At 48.9% G+C, this 19612-nt stretch overlaps 1 protein-coding gene across 1 annotated transcript in view; it reads right to left on the reverse strand.

The window, feature by feature from the left end:
• TMEM184C (transmembrane protein 184C) overlaps positions 1-18948 on the reverse strand; it is a 105959-nt gene extending 87011 nt beyond the window's left edge. The window contains exon 1 of the mRNA XM_063920585.1: positions 18366-18948. Within this exon, the coding sequence (XP_063776655.1) occupies positions 18366-18482 (117 nt within the window). The 5' untranslated portion in view covers positions 18483-18948. The remainder of the gene's footprint in view (positions 1-18365) is intronic.
• Between the last annotated feature and the right edge of the window lie 664 nt (positions 18949-19612).

The following is a 19612-nucleotide window of genomic DNA, read 5'->3' on the forward strand; positions in this document are numbered from 1 at the left end:
CGTTTTTAAAATCTAAGCAATCTGACTAGATTGCTTAGATTTTAAGCACGGATCTCTTGTGTGTATGTCCCCCAGCGATAGCTATGCGCAACCCCGCGTATCACTATCGCCGGTGCTAGATTGGCCTGCATGCAGGCTCAATCTAGCACATCGCTCATTTCCCCCAGCGGGTGAAATGAGCAGCACCCCGTGTCCCCCCCTCGCTCAGCACACATCGCGCTGTGCTGAGGCAGGGGGAGAGATGTGTGCTGAGCGGTTCGCACACATCTCTCCCCACATCACCCCCGTGAACACGGCCCTTCACTGTACACGGGGCCTAATTCAGACCTGATCGCAGCAGCAAATTTGTTAGCTAATGGGCAAAACCATGTACACTGCATGGGGGGGGGGGGGAGGCAGATGTAACATTTGCAGAGAGATTTAGATTTTGTGTGGGTTATATTGTTTCTGTGCAGGGTAAATAATGGCTGCCTTATTTTTACACTGCAGTTGAGATTTCACTTTGAACACACCCCACCCAAATCTAACTTTCTGCACATGTTATATCTGCCCCCCCTGCAATGTACATGGTTTTGCCCATTAGCTAACAAATCTGCTGCTGCGATCAGGTCTGAATTAGGCCCACAGCCATGCACTGGAAACTTGATAAGAAAGGTTTTTCATGTTATTAATGCTGTGCATGTGACCTGTAATTGCAGAGGGAGCAATATACACTAGAGAAAGAAGAGTCATATATGTAGGTTTTTAACGCCAATCCTCGGTTAGCCCCAACATGTCGTGATTTCTGCCTATGGCAATGGGGGGGGGGGGGGGGGGGGAATCGTTTCTGACACAGCAAAACCAATTAACTCACTTGTGGAGGATTAAAGAAAACATTGTTGGGGGTAGTTGAGGATTGGAGTTGAAAACTCAATGCAATAAAACATACGGCGCTACTGTATGTTTGTATGTAGGTAATGGGAGAGAGGTAAGAATGTTTAATATTTGGGATAAAATAATAAGTTTGGATAATCGCAATTTCTCTAACGTCCTAGAGGATGCTAGGACTCTGTAAGGACCATGGGGATAGACGGGCTCCGCAGGAGACATGGGCACTTTAAGAAAGACTTTGGGTGTGCACTGGCTCCTCCCTCTATGCCCCTCCTCCAGACCTCAGTTTGATACTGTGCCCAGTGGAGACTGGGTGCATTTCAGGAGCTCTCCTGAGTTTCCTGTAAGAAAGCATTTTTGTTATGTTTTTTATTTTCAGGGAGCCTGCTGGCAACAGACTCCCTGCATCGAGGGACTGAGGAGAGAGAAACAGACCCACTTCTCTGTGTTTCAGGGCTCTGTTTCTTAGGCTACTGGACACCATTAGCTCCAGAGGGATCAGTACGCAGGTCTCACCCTCGCCGTCCGTCCCAGAGCCGCGTCGCCGTCCTCCTCACAGAGCCGGAAGAAAGAAGCCGGGTGAGTATGTGAGGAAAAGACCATCTGAGGCGGCAGAAGACATTTGGATCGTCACTGAGGTAACGCACAGCACTGCAGCTGTGCGCCATTGCTCCCATTCATCTCACACACTCCGGTCACTGTAAGGGTGCAGGGCGCAGGGGGGGGGGGGGGGGGGGCGCCCTGGGCAGCAATATAAACCTATCTTATGGCAAAGATAGATATAAACATGTACAGCTGGGCACTGTACATGTATATAAAGAGCCCCCGCCATGTATTGAAAAATTTGAGCGGGACAGAAGCCCGCCGCCGAGGGGGCGGGGCTTCTCCCTCAGCACTCACCAGCACCATTTTTCTCCACAGCACCGCTGTGAGGAAGCTCCCCGGACTCTCCCCTGCTCGACACACGGTGACAGAGGGTTTTACAGTAGAGGGGGGGCACATAATTGGCGCATATACACAAAACAGCGCTACTGGGTAAACATAATGTGTTTTTTCCAGGGTCATATAGCGCTGGGGTGTGTGCTGGCATACTCTCTCTCTGTCTCTCCAAAGGGCCTGGTGGGGAACCTGTCTTCAGAAAAGAGCTTCCCTGTGTATGTGTGGTGTGTCGGTACGTGTGTCGACATGTCTGAGGTTGAGGGCTCACCTAAGGAGGAGGGGGAGTTTATGAATGTTAGGTCTCCATCGGCGGTGCCGACGCTGGACTGGATGGATATGTGGAATGTTTTAAGTGCAAATGTTAATTTATTGCACAAAAGGCTAGACAAAGCCGAAGCTGGGGCACAGTCAGGGAGTCAACCTATGCCTGTCCCTATGTCGCCGGGACCTTCGGGGTCTCAGAAGCGCCCACTACCCCAAATAGTTGACACAGATACCGACACAGATTCAGACTCCAGTGTCGATTACGATGATACAAAATTACAGCCAAAGGTGGCTAAATGTATTCGATATATGATTATCGCAATAAAAGATGTGTTGCATATCACTGAGGAACCCCCTGTTCCTGACACGAGGGTACACATGTCTCCTTTCCCTCCTGAGGTCTCCTTTCCCTCCTCACATGAGCTGAACGAATTATGTGAAAAGGCGTGGGAAACTCCAGACAAAAAACTGCAGATTCCCAAAAGGATCCTAACAGCGTATCCTTTCCCGTCGCAGGACAGGATACGGTGGGAATCCTCCCCTAGGGTGGACAAGGCCTTGACGCGCTTATCAAAAAAGATAGCGCTTCCATCCCAAGATACGGCTACCCTCAAGGATCCTGCTGACCGCAAGCAGGAGGTTACCTTGAAGTCCATTTACACACATTCTGGTACGTTACTCAGACCGGCTATTGCGTCGGCCTGGGTTTGTAGTGCTGTAGCAGCATGGACAGATTCCTTATCAACTGATATTGAGACTCTTGATAAGGATACCATTTTACTGACCCTAGGGTATATAAAAGATGCTGTCTTTTATATGAGGGATGCTCAAAGAGACATTAGTTTACTGAGTTCCAGGATAAACGCTATGTCTATTTCTGCTAGGCGTGTCTTATGGACCAGACAGTGGACTGGTGATGCCGACTCCAAGAGACATATGGAGTTGTTGCCTTACAAGGGTGAGGAATTGTTTGGAGGGGGACTCTCGGACCTCGTCTCCACGGCTACGGCAGGTAAATCAAATTTTTTGCCATATATTCCCTCACAATCTAAGAAAGCGCCTCATTATCAAATGCAGTCCTTTCGTTCCAATAAAAGCAAGATATCACGTGGATCGTCCTTTCTTGCCAGAGGGAAGGGCAGAGGGAAAAAGCTGAACAACACAGCTAGTTCCCAGGAACAGAAGTCCTCCCCGGCCTCTGCAAAATCCACCGCATGACGCTGGGGCTCCCCTGAGGGAGTCCGCTCCTGTGGGGGCACGTCTTCGACTGTTCAGCCACGTCTGGGTCCACTCACAGGTGGATCCATGGGCAATAGAAATGGTTTCCCAGGGTTACAAGCTGGAATTCGAAGAGGTGCCTCCTCGCCGGTTTTTCAAATCGGCCCTACCGAAACACCTCCTGGAAAGGGAGATAGTGTTACATGCGATTCACAAATTGTGTCTTCAACAAGTGGTGGTAGAGATTCCCCTGCTTCAAAGAGGGCAGGGGTACTACTCAACTCTGTTTGTGGTCCCGAAACCGGACGGTTCGGTCAGACCCTTTTAAATTTAAAATCCCTGAACCTTTACTTAAAACGGTTCAAGTTCAAGATGGAATCGCTCAGGACGGTCATCGCCAGGCTAGAAGGGGGAGATTTTTTTGTATCTCTGGACATAAAGGATGCATACCTGCATGTTCCCATATATCCTCCTCATCAGGCGTACCCGAGATTTGCGGTACAGGATTGTCATTACCAATTTCAGACGTTGCCATTTGGGCTTTCCACGGCCCTGAGAATTTTCACCAAGGTAATGGCGGAAATGATGGTGCTCCTACGCAAGCAGGGCGTCACAATTATCCCGTACTTGGACGATCTCCTCATAAAAGCGAGATCACGGGAGAAGTTGCTGAACAGCGTATCACTTTCACTGAATGTGTTACAGCGACACGGCTGGATTCTCAATATTCCAAAGTCGCAGCTGAATCCTACAACTCGTCTGCCCTTCTTGGGCATGATTCTGGACACAGACCAGAAGAGGGTTTTTTTTCAGACGGAAAAAGCGCAGGAACTCATGACTCTAGTCATGAACCTGTTGAAACCAAAACAAGTGTCAGTACATCATTGCACTCAAGTTCTGGGAAAGATGGTGGCAACATACGAAGCCATTCCATACGGCAGATTCCATGCAAGGACCTTCCAATGGGACCTATTGGACAAATGGTCCGGGTCGGATCTGCACCTGCATCAGCGGATCACCCTGTCCCCCAGGGCCAGAGTATCTCTCCTGTGGTGGCTAAACAGTGCTCACCTTCTAGAGGGCCGCAGGTTCGGCATTCAGGACTGGATCCTGGTGACCACGGACACGAGCCTCCGAGGTTGGGGAGCAGTCACACAGGGAAGAAATTTCCAAGGACTTTGGTCAAGTCAAGAGACTTGTCTTCACATCAACATCCTGGAACTAAGGGCCATATACAACACCCTACGTCAAGCGGAGATCTTACTTCGCAATCGACCAGTTCTGATCCAGTCAGACAACATCACTGCAGTAGCTCATGTAAACCGCCAAGGCGGCACAAGGAGCAGTGGCAATGGCGGAAGCCACCAGAATTCTTCGCTGGGCGGAGAATCATGTAAGCGCTCCGTCAGCAGTGTTCATTCCGGGAGTGGACAACTGGGAAGCAGACATGATCTGCATCCGGGAGAGTGGGGACTTCATCAGGAAGTCTTAGCGTAGATTGCAAGTCGGTGGGGACTACCCCAAATAGACATGATGGCATCCCGTCTCAACAAAAAGCTACAAAGGTATTGCGCCAGGTCAAGAGACCCTCAGGCGGTAGCTGTGGACGCCCTAGTGACACCGTGGGTGTTCCAGTCGGTATATGTGTTTCCTCCTCTTCCTCTCATACCCAAGGTGTTGAGGATAATAAGAAAAAGAGGAGTGAGAACAATTCTCATTGTTCCAGATTGGCCACGAAGGACCTGGTATCCGTATCTGCAAGAACTGCTCACAGAAGATCCGTGGCCTCTTCCTCTAAGGCAGGACCTGTTACAACAAGGTCCCCGTCTGTTTCAAGACTTACAGCGGCTGCGTTTGACGGCATGGCGGTTGAACGCCGGATCCCAGCGGAAAAGGGTATTCCGGATTAGGTCATTCCTACGCTAATAAAGGCTAGGAAGGCAGTGACGTCTAAACATTATCACCAATCATGGCGAAAATATGTTTCTTGGTGTGAGGCCAGGAATGCTCCTACGGAGGAATTCCATCTAGGCCGTTTTCTTCACTTCCTACAAACTGGAGTGAATTTGGGCCTAAAGTTAGGCTCCATTAAAGTTCAAATTTCGGCCTTATTCATTTTCTTTCAAAAGGAATTGGCCTCTTTACCTGAAGTACAGACTTTTGTGAAGGGAGTACTGCATATTCAGCCTCCTTTTGTACCTCTGGTGGCGCCTTGGGACCTTTACGTGGTGTTAAGTTTTCTTAAGTCTCATTGGTGTGAACCACTGAAAACAGTGGAGTTGAAATATCTCACTTGGAAGGTAGTCCTGTTGTTGGCCTTGGCGAGTTTCGGAATTGGCGGCTTTATCACATAAAAGCCCCTATCTGGTTTTCCATATGGATAGAGCGGAGTTGCGGACCCGTCCTCAATTCCTGCCTTAGGTGGTCTCATCCTTTCATATGAACCAACCTATTGTCGTGCCTGTGGCTACTCGTGACTTGGAGGATTCCAAGTCCCTTGATGTGGTCAGGGCTTTAAAAATTTACGTGGCCAGAACGGCTAGGATCAGAAAAACAGAAGCACTGTTTGTCCTGTATGCAGTTAACAAAGTTGGCGGCCCTGCTTCAAAGCAGACTATTGCTCGCTGGATCTGTAACACGATCCAGCAGGCGCATTCTACGGCAGGATTGCCGTTGCCAAAATCGGTTAAGGCCCATTCCACTAGGAAGGTGGGCTCGTCTTGGGCGGCTGCCCGAGGGGTCTCGGCATTACAGTTGTGCCGAGCAGATACTTGGTCGGGGTCAAACACCTTTGCAAAGTTTTATAAGTTTGATACCCTGGCTGAGGAGGACCTCCTGTTTGCTCAATCGGTGCTGCAGAGTCATCCGCACTCTCCCGGCCGTTTGGGAGCTTTGGTATAATCCCCATGGTCCTTACGGAGTCCCAGCATCCTCTAGGACGTTAGAGAAAATAAGATTAAAAACCTACCGGTAAATCTTTTTCTCGTAGTCCGTAGAGGATGCTGGGCGCCCGTCCCAAGTGCGGACTACTTCTGCAAGACTTGTATATAGTTATTGCTTACATAAGGGTTATGTTATAGTTTCATCGGTCTTGGACTGATGCTATGTTGGTTTTTTCATGCTATTAACTGGGTAGTATATCACAAGTTATACGGTGTGATTGGTGTGGCTGGTATGAATCTTGCCCTTGGATTACAAAAATCCTTTCCTTGTACTGTCCGTCTCCTCTTGGCACAGTTTCTCTAACTGAGGTCTGGAGGAGGGGCATAGAGGGAGGAGCCAGTGCACACCCAGAGTCAAAGTCTTTCTTAAAGTGCCCATGTCTCCTGCAGAGCCCGTCTATCCCCATGGTCCTTACGGAGTCCCCAGCATCCTCTACGGACTACGAGAAAAAGATTTACCGGTAGGTTTAAAATCTTATTTTTTTTGTTGCAAAAATGTTGGCTCCTAACTTTTCAATCTTGTCCAGATTTGTATATAACCTTTAATGAAATGAATAACAAATTCTATTATTATTATTACTACTACCACCATATTTACTCATAGGAAGTGCTCACAGATGATAGGATACCTTTGGGACATGGGGGCAGATGTATTAACCTGGAGAAGGCATAAGGAAGTGATAAACCAGTGATAAATGCAAGGTAATAAACGCACCAGCCAATCAGCTCCTAACTGTTAATTTACATATTGGAGCTGATTGGCTGGTGCATTTATCACCTTGCACATATCACTGGTTTATCACTTCCTTATGCCTTCTCCAGGTTAATACATCTGCCCCAGAGTTTGTAGAGATGTTAAAATTCAAAACAAACATACTGTATGTACACACTGCAACATATCATTGATATTCCAACCGTAATGAGCAGGCACTATTTACACATCTTATACACCATATAATTTATGACTTGCCAGGTATTGTAACCAAGAACCAGTTTATTCTGTTGGTTAATGGTTTAATCATCTGAATAAAAAACAAAAATTAGAACATATAGGGGTCTGTGCTAAAACTGGGGCACAGTTGAAAATAGGGAAGAATTATACATAAAATGACCCTCTTACTTCTGTGTTAAGGTCATTTACATCTGCTGTTAATATGTTGCATTCTTGGTGCTAGGAAGTCCTGCCATGTCCCATTTTTACAGTCACAAGTTGCATGCTGTGTGAAGTTGTTTAATAGCCCATGAATATTCCCACATTTTTACTAGGGCAACAATTATGCCAGAAAATGTGGTCACTTGGCCAAACCACCCACCATACAGTACAGTAACTCTGTGGTCAGGGCCATACAGCTAATCAGATTGATTAAAATCTTATGTGCATGGTTGAATAACCTAGTTTTCTGAAGGCTGCAATTAGCATTTGTGTGGTTGTTGGTTGAGGGATTTACAGTACTTCAATAATAAGTGATCTTAATGGATTGCAAATGTGAAATTACACACAAAATAGGCCATTAGGAAATCATCCTAAAAACAAAGTCTTCAAAACGTAACTAAAGCATACTACGGGGGGCAATTTAATTAGCCACGAGTCGAATCACAGCACGAGTAAGCAGTGTCGGACTGGGGCATGAAGGGCCCAACAGGGAAAATAAGAATTTACTTACCGATAATTCTATTTCTCATAGTCCGTAGTGGATGCTGGGGACTCCGTAAGGACCATGGGGATAGCGGCTCCGCAGGAGACTGGGCACATCTAAAGAAAGCTTTAGGACTATCTGGTGTGCACTGGCTCCTCCCCCTATGACCCTCCTCTAAGCCTCAGTTAGGATACTGTGCCCGGACGAGCGTACACAATAAGCAAGGATTTTGAATCCCGGGTAAGACTCATACCAGCCACACCAATCACACCGTATAACCTGTGATCTGAACCCAGTTAACAGCATGATAACAGAGGAGCCTCTGAAAGATGGCTCACAACAATAATAACCCGATTTTTGTAACAATAACTATGTACAAGTATTGCAGACAATCCGCACTTGGGATGGGCGCCCAGCATCCACTACGGACTATGAGAAATAGAATTATCGGTAAGTAAATTCTTATTTTCTCTAACGTCCTAAGTGGATGCTGGGGACTCCGTAAGGACCATGGGGATTATACCAAAGCTCCCAAACGGGCGGGAGAGTGCGGATGACTCTGCAGCACCAAATGAGAGAACTCCAGGTCCTCCTCAGCCAGGATATCAATTTTGTAGAATTTTACAAACGTATTTGCTCCTGACCAAGTAGCTGCTCGGCAAAGTTGTAAAGCCGAGACCCCTCGGGCAGCCGCCCAAGATGAGCCCACCTTCCTTGTGGAGTGGGCATTTACAGATTTTTGGCTGTGGCAGGCCTGCCACAGAATGTGCAAGCTGAATTGTACTACAAATCCAACGAGCAATAGTCTGCTTAGAAGCAGGAGCACCCAGCTTGTTGGGTGCATACAGGATAAACAGCGAGTCAGATTTCCTGACTCCAGCCGTCCTGGAAACATATATTTTCAGGGCCCTGACAACGTCTAGCAACTTGGAGGCCTCCAAGTCCCTAGTAGCCGCAGGCACCACAAATAGGTTGGTTCAGGTGAAACGCTGAAACCACCTTGGGGAGAAACTGAGGACGAGTCCTCAATTCCGCCCTGTCCGAATGGAAAATCAGATAAGGGCTTTTTCAGGATAAAGCCGCCAATTCTGACACGCGCCTGGCCCAGGCCAGGGCCAACAGCATGACCACTTTTCATGTGAGATATTTTAACTCCACAGATTTAAGTGGTTCAAACCAATGTGACTTTTGGAACCCAAAACTACATTGAGATCCCAAAGTGCCACTGGAGGCACAAAAGGAGGCTGTATATGCAGTACCCCTTTTACAAACGTCTGAACTTCAGGGACTGAAGCTAGTTCTTTTTGGAAGAAAATTGACAGGGCCGAAATTTGAACCTTAATGGACCCCAATTTCAGGCCCATAGACACTCTTGTTTGCAGGAAATGTAGGAATCGACCCAGTTGAATTTCCTCCGTCGGGCCTTACTGGCCTCGCACCACGCAACATATTTTCGCCAATTGCGGTGATAATGTTTTTGCGGTTACATCCTTCCTGGCTTTGATCAGGATGGGATGACTTCATCCGGAATGCCTTTTTTTCTTCAGGATCCGGCGTTCAACCGCCATGCCGTCAAACGCAGCCGCGGTAAGTCTTGGAACAGACAGGGTCCTTGCTGGAGCAGGTCCCTTCTTAGAGGTAGAGGCCACGGATCCTCAGTGAGCATCTCTTGAAGTTCCGGTTACCAAGTCCTTCTTGGCCAATCCGGAACCACGAATATAGTGCTTACTCCTCTCCATCTTATCAATCTCAGTACCTTGGGTATGAGAGGCAGAGGAGGGAATACATACCCTGACTGGTACACCCACGGTGTTACCAGAGCGTCTACAGCTTATTGCCTGAGGGTCCCTGGACCTGGCGCAATACCTGTCGAGTTTTTAATCATGTGGAAGACTTTTGGGTGAAGTCCCCACTCTCCCGGGTGGAGGTCGTGCTGAGGAAGTCTGCTTCCCAGTTGTCCACTCCCGGAATGAATACTGCTGACAGTGCTATCACATGATTTTTCGCCCAGCGAAGAATCCTTGCAGCTTCTGCCATTGCCCTCCTGCTTCTTGTGCCACCCTGTCTGTTTACGTGGGTGACTGCCGTGATGTTGTCCGAATGGATCAACACCGGCTGACCTTGAAGCAGAGGTCTTGCTAAGCTTAGAGCGTTGTAAATGTCCCTTAGCTTCAGGATATTTATGTGAAGTGATGTCTCCAGGCTTGACCATAAGCCCTGGATATTCCTTCCCTGCGTGACTGCTCCCCAGCCTCGCAGGCTGGCATCCGTGGTCACCAGGACCCAGTCCTGAATGCCTAATCTGCGGCCCTCTAGAAGATGAGCACTCTGCAACCACCACAGGAGGGACACCCTTGTCCTTGGTGACAGGGTTATCCGCTGATGCATCTGAAGATGCGACCCGGACCATTTGTCCAGCAGGTCCCACTGGAAAGTTCTTGCGTGGAATCTGCCGAATGGGATTGCTTCGTAGGAAGCCACCATTTTACCCAGAACCCTTGTGCATTGATGCACTGAGACTTGGCTCGGTTTTAGGAGGTTCCTGACTAGCTCGGATAACTCCCTGGCTTTCTCCTCCGGGAGAAACACCTTTTTCCTGACTGTGTCCAGGATCATCCCTAGGAACAGAAGACACGTCGTCGGAACCAGGTGCGATTTTGGAATATTGAGAATCCAATCGTGCTGCCGCAACACTACCTGAGATAGTGCTACACCGACCTCCAACTGTTCCCTGGATCTTACCCTTATCAGGGAATTGTCCAAGTAAGGGATAACTAAAATTCCCTTCCTTCGAAGGAATATCATCATTTCGGCCATTACCTTGGTAAAGACCCGGGGTGCCGTGGACCATCCCTACGGCAGCGTCTGAACTGATAGTGACAGTTCTGTACCATAAACCTGAGGTACCCTTGGTGAGAAGGGTCAATTTTGACATGAAGGTAAGCATCCTTGATGTCCCGAGACATCATGTAGTCCCCTTCTTCCAGGTTCGCAATCACTGCTCTGAGTGACTCAATCTTGAATTTGAACCTCTGTATGTAAGTGTTCAAAGATTTTAGATTTAGAATCGGTCTCACCGAGCCGTCCGGCTTCGGTACCACAACAGTGTGGAATAATACCCCGTTCCCTGTTGCAGGAGGGGTATCTTGATTATCACCTGCTGGGAATACAGCTTGTGAATGGCTTCCAAAACCGTCTCCCTGTCAGAAGGAGACATCGGTAAAGCCGACTTTAGGAAACGGCGAGGGGGAGACGTCTCGAATTCTAATTTGTACCCCTGAGATATCACCTGAAGGATCCAGGGGTCTACTTGCGAGTGAGCCCACTGCGCGCTGAAATTCATTGAGACGGGCCCCCCACCGTGCCTGATTCTGCTTGTAAAGCCCCAGCGTATACTGAGGGCTTGGCAGAGGCGGGAGAGGGTTTCTGTTCCTGGGAACTGGCTGATTTCTGCAGCCTTTTTCCTCTCCCTCTGTCATGGGGCAGAAATGAGGAACCTTTTGCCCGCTTGTCCACGAAAAGACTGTGCCTGATAATACGGCGTCTTCTCATGTTGAGAGGCGACCTGGGGTACAAACGTGGAATTCCCAGCTGTTGCCGTGGCCACCAGGTCTGAAAGACCGACCCCAAATAACTCCTCCCCTTAATAAAGCAATACTTCCAAATGCCGTTTGGAATACGCATCTCCTGACCACTGACGTGTCCATAACCCTCTACTGGTAGAAATGGACAACGCACTTAGACTTGATGCCAGTCGGCAAATATTCCGCTGTGCATCACGCATATATAGAAATGCATCTTTTAAATGCTCTATAGGCAAAAATATACTGTCCCTATCTAGGGTATCAATATTTTCAGTCAGGGAATCCGACCACGCCAACCCAGCACTGCACATCCAGGCTGAGGCGATTGCTGGTCGCAGTATAACACCAGTATGTGTGTAAATACCTTTTAGGATACCCTCCTGCTTTCTATCAGCAGGATCCTTAAGGGCGGCCATCTCAGGCGAAGGTAGAGCCCTTACAAGCGTGTGAGCGCTTTATCCACCCTAGGGGGTGTTTCCCAACGCACCCTAACCTCTGGCGGGAAAGGATATAATGCCAATAACATTTTAGAAATTATCAGTTGTTATCGGGGGAAACCCACGCATCATCACACACCTCATTTAATTTCTCAGATTCAGGAAAACTACAGGTAGTTTTTCCTCACCGAACATAATACCCCTTTTTGGTGGTACTCGTATTATCAGAAATGTGTAAAACATTTTACATTGCCTCAATCATGTAACGTGTGGCCCTACTGGAAGTAACATTTGTCTCTTCACCGTCGACACTGGAGTCAGTATCCGTGTCGGCGTCTATATCTGCCATCTGAGGTAACGGGCGCTTTAGAGCCCCTGACGGCCTATGAGACGTCTGGACAGGCACAAGCTGAGTAGCCGGCTGTCTCATGTCAACAACTGTCTTTTATACAGAGCTGACACTGTCACGTAATTCCTTCCAACAGTTCATCCACTCAGGTGTCGACCCCCTAGGGGGTGACATCACTATTACAGGCAATCTGCTCCGTCTCCACATCATTTTTCTCCTCATACATGTCGACACAAAAGTACCGACATACAGCACACACACAGGGAATGCTCTGATAGAGGACAGGACCCCACTAGCCCTTTGGGGAGACAGAGGGAGAGTTTGCCAGCACACACCAGAGCGCTATATATATACAGGGATAACCTTATATAAGTGTTTTTCCCCTTATAGCTGCTGTATAGTTAATACTGCGCCTAATTAGTGCCCCCCTCTCTTTTTTAACCCTTTCTGTAGTGTAGTGACTGCAGGGGAGAGCCAGGGAGCTTCCCTCCAACGGAGCTGTGAGGGAAAATGGCGCCAGTGTGCTGAGGAGATAGGCTCCGCCCCCTTATCGGCGGCCTTATCTCCCGTTTTTCTATGTATTCTGGCAGGGGTTAAATGCATCCATATAGCCCAGGAGCTATATGTGATGCATTTTTTTTTTTTGCCATCCAAGGTGTTTTTATTGCGTCTCAGGGCGCCCCCCCCCCAGCGCCCTGCACCCTCAGTGACCGAAGTGTGAAGTGTGCTGAGAGCAATGGCGCACAGCTGCAGTGCTGTGCGCTACCTTGTTGAAGACAGGACGTCTTCTGCCGCCGATTTTCCGGACCTCTTCTGCCTTCTGGCTCTGTAAGGGGGCCGGCGGCGCGGCTCTGGGACCCATCCAAGCTGGGCCTGTGATCGTCCCTCTGGAGCTAATGTCCAGTAGCCTAAGAAGCCCAATCCACTCTGCACGCAGGTGAGTTCGCTTCTTCTCCCCTTAGTCCCTCGATGCAGTGAGCCTGTTGCCAGCAGGTCTCACTGAAAATAAAAAACCTAAACTAAAACTTTCACTAAGAAGCTCAGGAGAGCCCCTAGTGTGCACCCTTCTCGTTCGGGCACAGAGATCTAACTGAGGCTTGGAGGAGGGTCATAGGGGGAGGAGCCAGTGCACACCAGATAGTCCTAAAGCTTTCTTTAGATGTGCCCAGTCTCCTGCGGAGCAGCTATCCCCATGGTCCTTACGGAGTCCCCAGCATCCACTTAGGACGTTAGAGAAATGCAATTACAGGGGCCCACCAAGGGTTGTTGCCATATTCTGGAAAGGGTGTGGCCACGTGACCAGAGAGGAGTGGCCAGCCATTATAGACGCCACCTAGCATAGTACATAAAGAAAAAGAGCTCTACCTCGCTGCCCACTTCAAGCTGTTGTATAGGCGCCTGGGTTACACCGAAGGAGAGAGCAGTAGTATAGGCGCCTGGGTTACACCGAAGGAGAGAGCAGTAGTATAGGCGCCTGGGTTACACCGAAGGAGAGAGCAGTAGTATAGGCGCCTGGGTTACACCGAAGGAGAGAGCAGTAGTATAGGCGCCTGGGTTACACCGAAGGAGAGAGCAGTAGTATAGGCGCCTGGGTTACACCGAAGGAGAGAGCAGTAGTATAGGCGCCTGGGTTACACCGAAGGAGAGAGCAGTAGTATAGGCGCCTGGGTTACACCGAAGGAGAGAGCAGTAGTATAGGCGCCTGGGTTACACCGAAGGAGAGAGCAGTAGTATAGGCGCCTGGGTTACACCGAAGGAGAGAGCAGTAGTATAGGCGCCTGGGTTACACCGAAGGAGAGAGCAGTAGTATAGGCGCCTGGGTTACACCGAAGGAGAGAGCAGTAGTATAGGCGCCTGGGTTACACCGAAGGAGAGAGCAGTAGTATAGGCGCCTGGGTTACACCGAAGGAGAGAGCAGTAGTATAGGCGCCTGGGTTACACCGAAGGAGAGAGCAGTAGTATAGGCGCCTGGGTTACACCGAAGGAGAGAGCAGTAGTATAGGCGCCTGGGTTACACCGAAGGAGAGAGCAGTAGTATAGGCGCCTGGGTTACACCGAAGGAGAGAGCAGTAGTATAGGCGCCTGGGTTACACCGAAGGAGAGAGCAGTAGTATAGGCGCCTGGGTTACACCGAAGGAGAGAGCAGTAGTATAGGCGCCTGGGTTACACCGAAGGAGAGAGCAGTAGTATAGGCGCCTGGGTTACACTGAAGGAGAGAGCAGTAGTATAGGCGCCTGGGTTACACCGGGAGAGAGCAGTAGTATAGGCGCCTGGGTTACACCGGGAGAGAGCAGTAGTATAGGCGCCTGGGTTACACCGGGAGAGAGCAGTAGTATAGGCGCCTGGGTTACACCGGGAGAGAGCAGTAGTATAGGCGCCTGGGTTACACCGGGAGAGAGCAGTAGTATAGGCGCCTGGGTTACACCGGGAGAGAACAGTAGTATATGCGCCTGGGTTACACCTGGAGAAAACAGTAGTATATGTGCCTGGGTTACACCAGGAGATAGCAGTAGTATACGCTCCTGGGTTACACCAGGAGAGCAGTACTATATGTGCCTGGGTTACACCGGGAGAGAACAGTAGATACAAATAATGAACCCAGTAGTGCCAGATAAACATACGCCCCCAGTAGTGCAGCACCAGATACACATACTCCCTCAGTAGAGCAGCGCCAGATACACATACGCCCCCAGTAGAGCAGCGTCAGATACACATACGCCCCCAGTAGAGCAGCGTCAGATACACATACGCCCCCAGTAGAGCAGCGCCAGATACACATACGCCCCCAGTAGAGCAGCGCCAGATACACATACGCCCCCAGTAGAGCAGCGCCAGATACACATACGCCCCCAGTAAAGCAGCGCCAGATACACATACGCCCCCAGTAGAGCAGCGCCAGATACACATACGCCCCCAGTAGAGCAGCGCCAGATACACATACGCCCCCAGTAGAGCAGCGCCAGATACACATACGCCCCCAGTAGAGCAGCGCCAGATACACATACGCCCCCAGTAGAGCAGCGCCAGATACACATACACCCCCAGTAGAGCAGTACCAGATACACATACACCCCCAGAAGAGCAGTGCCAGATACAAATCTCTGGTCTCTGATCTCATGGTGGGTACCATTTGAAGATGCTGCACACTGCAGGGGCGTAGCCCTCTTGAGAGCCATGGTGATACCTTTCTACCTATCCTGGGCCCCTGGAAAGAATCAGGCATGGAACTCAATACCAATCCCAGCCCCCTCTCAGAGAGCCTGACAGTTGAAAAGACGTATTTGTGGAATGGGGTTTTAAGAAATAACATAATTTTTTTATAAAATCATTTGTTTAGTTGATTTGAATGGATGCAAGTCACACCCACAAGATCTGTAGAAGTATACTAGCAGTTGTGCATATTGGCCAGTTTTGAACGCATCTCACATTATCCTTTCTTTCTAGAAAACCAGAGGCCAAACCTTACTCTCGAGTGTGCCATTGTGTTTTAAGAGAAGCAGTCACCGCCGCCGTCCATGCTCTGCTGCCACTCCCGCTGCTACTGCTGCTCAGTCTGAGGGCTGGGGAAAAGAGGGTAGTGTGCGCCTCTCCTCCCCTCAGTCCGAATCTGTACAATTATCGCCGCCCGGGTGCGCCTCTCATCCCCTCAGTCCGACACTGCTTCACCGCCGCTGCCTGGTATAACCCTCTGCTCCTGTGGCCGGGGAGGAGAGTGCAGCGTGCTGCACACCTCTCCTCCCCTCGGTCCGACACTTGTTTGCCCCGCCCTCACACAAAAGAGCTTGCGAGTAAGCACAGCCTTATGTTACACTTAGGGATGTTTCACACTGGCCGGGTAGTGCTGGCCGGCAAAATACCGGACGGCTTTTTGCCACGGCCGTCCCGTAGAGACACATGCAGAGTAATGTGTCAATTCACATGGCACGGCTGCCGGGTTGCAGCCGGAAATATCCACTGAAAGGTCCGGCTGCCGTGCCGGGGCCGTACCGTCCTTGTAGGCAGAGAACCGTGTGTGTGAATGGGAGCTATCACACACACACACACACACAACGGTTTAGCAGCCGCCGCTGCTGCTGCGCATGCGCATAGCAGTAACCACGGCTCAAATCCGTTGTGTGTGAAGGACACTGCCGGATGGCAAAAAGCCAGACAAAGTTTGTCCGGCTTTTTGCCATCCGGTGAAAACCGGTGTATTAAACCGCCCTTACAGTAGCCCCAGACTCCCTAATTTTTGTGAGCAGCCACATAGGGCTACGTACAAAAATCTGTGTGTCTGGGGTGAAATGAAAGCGAGATGAGGTGCTATGTATGGACACTTTGCCCCTAATTAAATTAACCCCTATGTGTTCATTGTGGGAAATATTTCACCATTTTGAGCGACAAGTAATAGGTAGAAAGCTTTGTCACAATTAAAACTGAAAGAGGTGAGGGTATAAGCTGAATCTACACTAAGCGGAGTGGTATGCGTGACCGGCGGTCAGCATACTGACGCCGGTATCCCGGCAGCGGAATGCCGGGGGGCAAGCGCAGCAAGCCACTTGCGGGCTCAGTGGCAACCTGCGATCGCCATGGGTTCTATTCCCACACTATGGGTGTCGTGGACACACATGTGTGGGAATATTCCATGTTGATTGGCTTGCCGACTGTTGGGATTGTAAGGGGGCAGGATGTAGGGGGTATTATTGTGAAGACCGCCGGTCACATAACTACAGCTACTACATAACTACAGCTCACACTAAGTATATATATATATATATATACAACTCATGTCAGTCTGGCACTCCCTTCAACGGGAAAACATCACCTGCACCGGTGCCTTCATAGAAGTGAAGATACAAACTTGGAGATGCGGCACTCTGGTTCACTTAAGAAGCGACAAACGGGTGTGGAGTCCCAAATATAAGTCTGTACTTATATTTGGGACTCCACACCCGTTTGTCGCTTCTTAAGTGAACCAGAGTGCCGCATCTCCAAGTTTGTGTATATATATATATATATATATATATATATATATATATATATATATATATATATTTATTAAGCATAAGCTGCTTGTGCCTCCTGGAGGACTGAAGTTTATTTAGGATGTGTAATGCTTTAATCATGGGACTTTTGGGGGCCAATGGGTGACTTTCTCAGACCCTATACTAAAAGGAGGCATTCCGGTTGGTCCGCAAATATTGAACGTTTTCTAGTCTAGATACTGCGATAACTTGGATCTGGTAATCAGAAGCCAGGAAATAGATGCACACCTTTACATTTTTGGCCATGGTCCGGAAAATTGACGCACATTTGTAATGTCCAATGTGGTGCGATAATTTCCCGGCCGGCATCATCGGCTCCCATTACATCCCAGCATATATATTTTGTATGGATCCAGCTTCTGGGAGTATTTTAGAATTTAGTGTGGATCCAGCTTTTTCAATATAATAACCGGCCGAGTCAATTAGATATGAGAAAGGCTGTTGTAACGGCATGGAAACACCAGCACAACTTGGCCTGGTCAAGACAGACTTGTGGATTTTTGGACGGAACCCTGTATAGATGTGAACAAAAATCTGTAAGTCCTGAGGTAACGTAAGTCCTGCATATAGCCAACCGTACACTTGTCCACAAGGAATTCATGGCTAATTACATTTTTCTATATACTTAATGTGAATGCAGATTTTACCCTCTTCAAACTTGAGTGAGACATGTTAAACCTTCTAAAGAGTCGAGAAGTGGGGCGCCAATCAGCTTCTAGCTAGCATTTAGAAAATATATTCTGTAAAATGATAAGTAGAAGCTCATTGTTGCTATGGGCAACATCTCACCCATAGACTCCCACATTTCTTCACCCCTCATCACCAAACAAATACCTAATTTACACATGTGCACATACACCTAACCTGCTCCTGCAAAGAATGCCGGCTGTGGCTGAGCTGGGCACTTGTTGCCCGCACATATACAGTACAGCTCTGACAGCTGGGGATGATGAGTCCCGGGAAGTCACCCTAGTTTGGGCGCACACCCAAGTTCTACGCATACAGTTTTCTCATTATGATTGCTCATAACTTCATTTAACAGATAATCATATACATAGACCTAAACATAAAAACAAGCACCGTGCCATATAGGACGCTTACCTCCATTTTCTGCAGCTCCCAAATACACACTGGAATCCCCACCACAAGTCCTATTATGTACAGCAGGACAACCAGTGGACGGATCCATCTTCTCCAGTTCCCACAAGTACAAGGCATTGCCAATGACTGGACAGATGTAACCCTAAGCAATGTACATACACTGTCACTGTACCTCTAGCTTACCTCACACAGAGTGCATGTTATGGCAGCTACATGCAGTGTAACGCACTGGCACAGCATGTAACATGCACCAGGAGTGTGTATGCCACACGGTCTGTAGGCCAGTGCTATGGTCAGACAGCTAGTTAGTCCAGCACACTGCAGCACATTGCACCACAACTGTGTACACTGCCCGCCAATGACATCACACACAGCATGCATGGGCACCTGTACATCGATGTACCACTACCACCGGCTCTCCATACGTGACATCCCTGACTACACAGGTACCTGCTGCCTACAGGACATGTTACATGACAGGAGACTGACAGCAGCCAACACACACACACACACACATACACAGCGCACTTCCGCCTTCTGCCGGGCCGCCCTCCCACGTGACCTCACAGCTGGCTGTGCTCTGCGTTCGATTGGCTGAGTCTTGCTTCAGTCACTCGTATCCGCCCCCTCCTCCTAGTACATAGAAATGATAGGCTGATAGGGGGAAGGGCGGGATTTATCGTTGATGTAATTATTAAATTAACTCGTGATAGCGTCGCGGGGCAGGAGCAACAACAAGTGACGTTACAGTGACCGTGCCCATGTAGCATGTGGGGCTGCCCAGCCTTACCTACATTACATTACCTCACTGTCACATGAGACTGGAGGCAAAAGAGGTGTCTGGGAAAAGTTTTGAATCCATGTTTTATAATCTTTGGTCATGTGTTGTTTTTTTTATATTACACAAGACCACAGACACTGTATGTAGCATGGCTAGTATAATGGAAATGTATTAAACCAAAAATAGACAACAACAAATCAGTATCTGTCTCTCTTTTGCCAAGTACATTGTATAAAGACTAGTATCTGATTGGTTGCTAAGGGAAGTTCACGTGTCCTCTTTAGAAGGTTTGATACATCTCCCCCAAGGGTGTAACTACCATGGGTGCAGGTGTGTGTGGTTGCTACAAGGCCCGCGCCACCTCTTAGTCGGTGAAGCACACTAATGTGGAGTGCCAACAGTATCAAAAGGTGTGTGGAGCAGTGCGTGCAGTGAAATAACCTTCTGATGAAACTAAATAAACATA

This window comes from Pseudophryne corroboree, chromosome 1 (genome assembly GCF_028390025.1).
Source record: "Pseudophryne corroboree isolate aPseCor3 chromosome 1, aPseCor3.hap2, whole genome shotgun sequence".
Taxonomy (NCBI): domain Eukaryota; kingdom Metazoa; phylum Chordata; class Amphibia; order Anura; family Myobatrachidae; genus Pseudophryne; species Pseudophryne corroboree.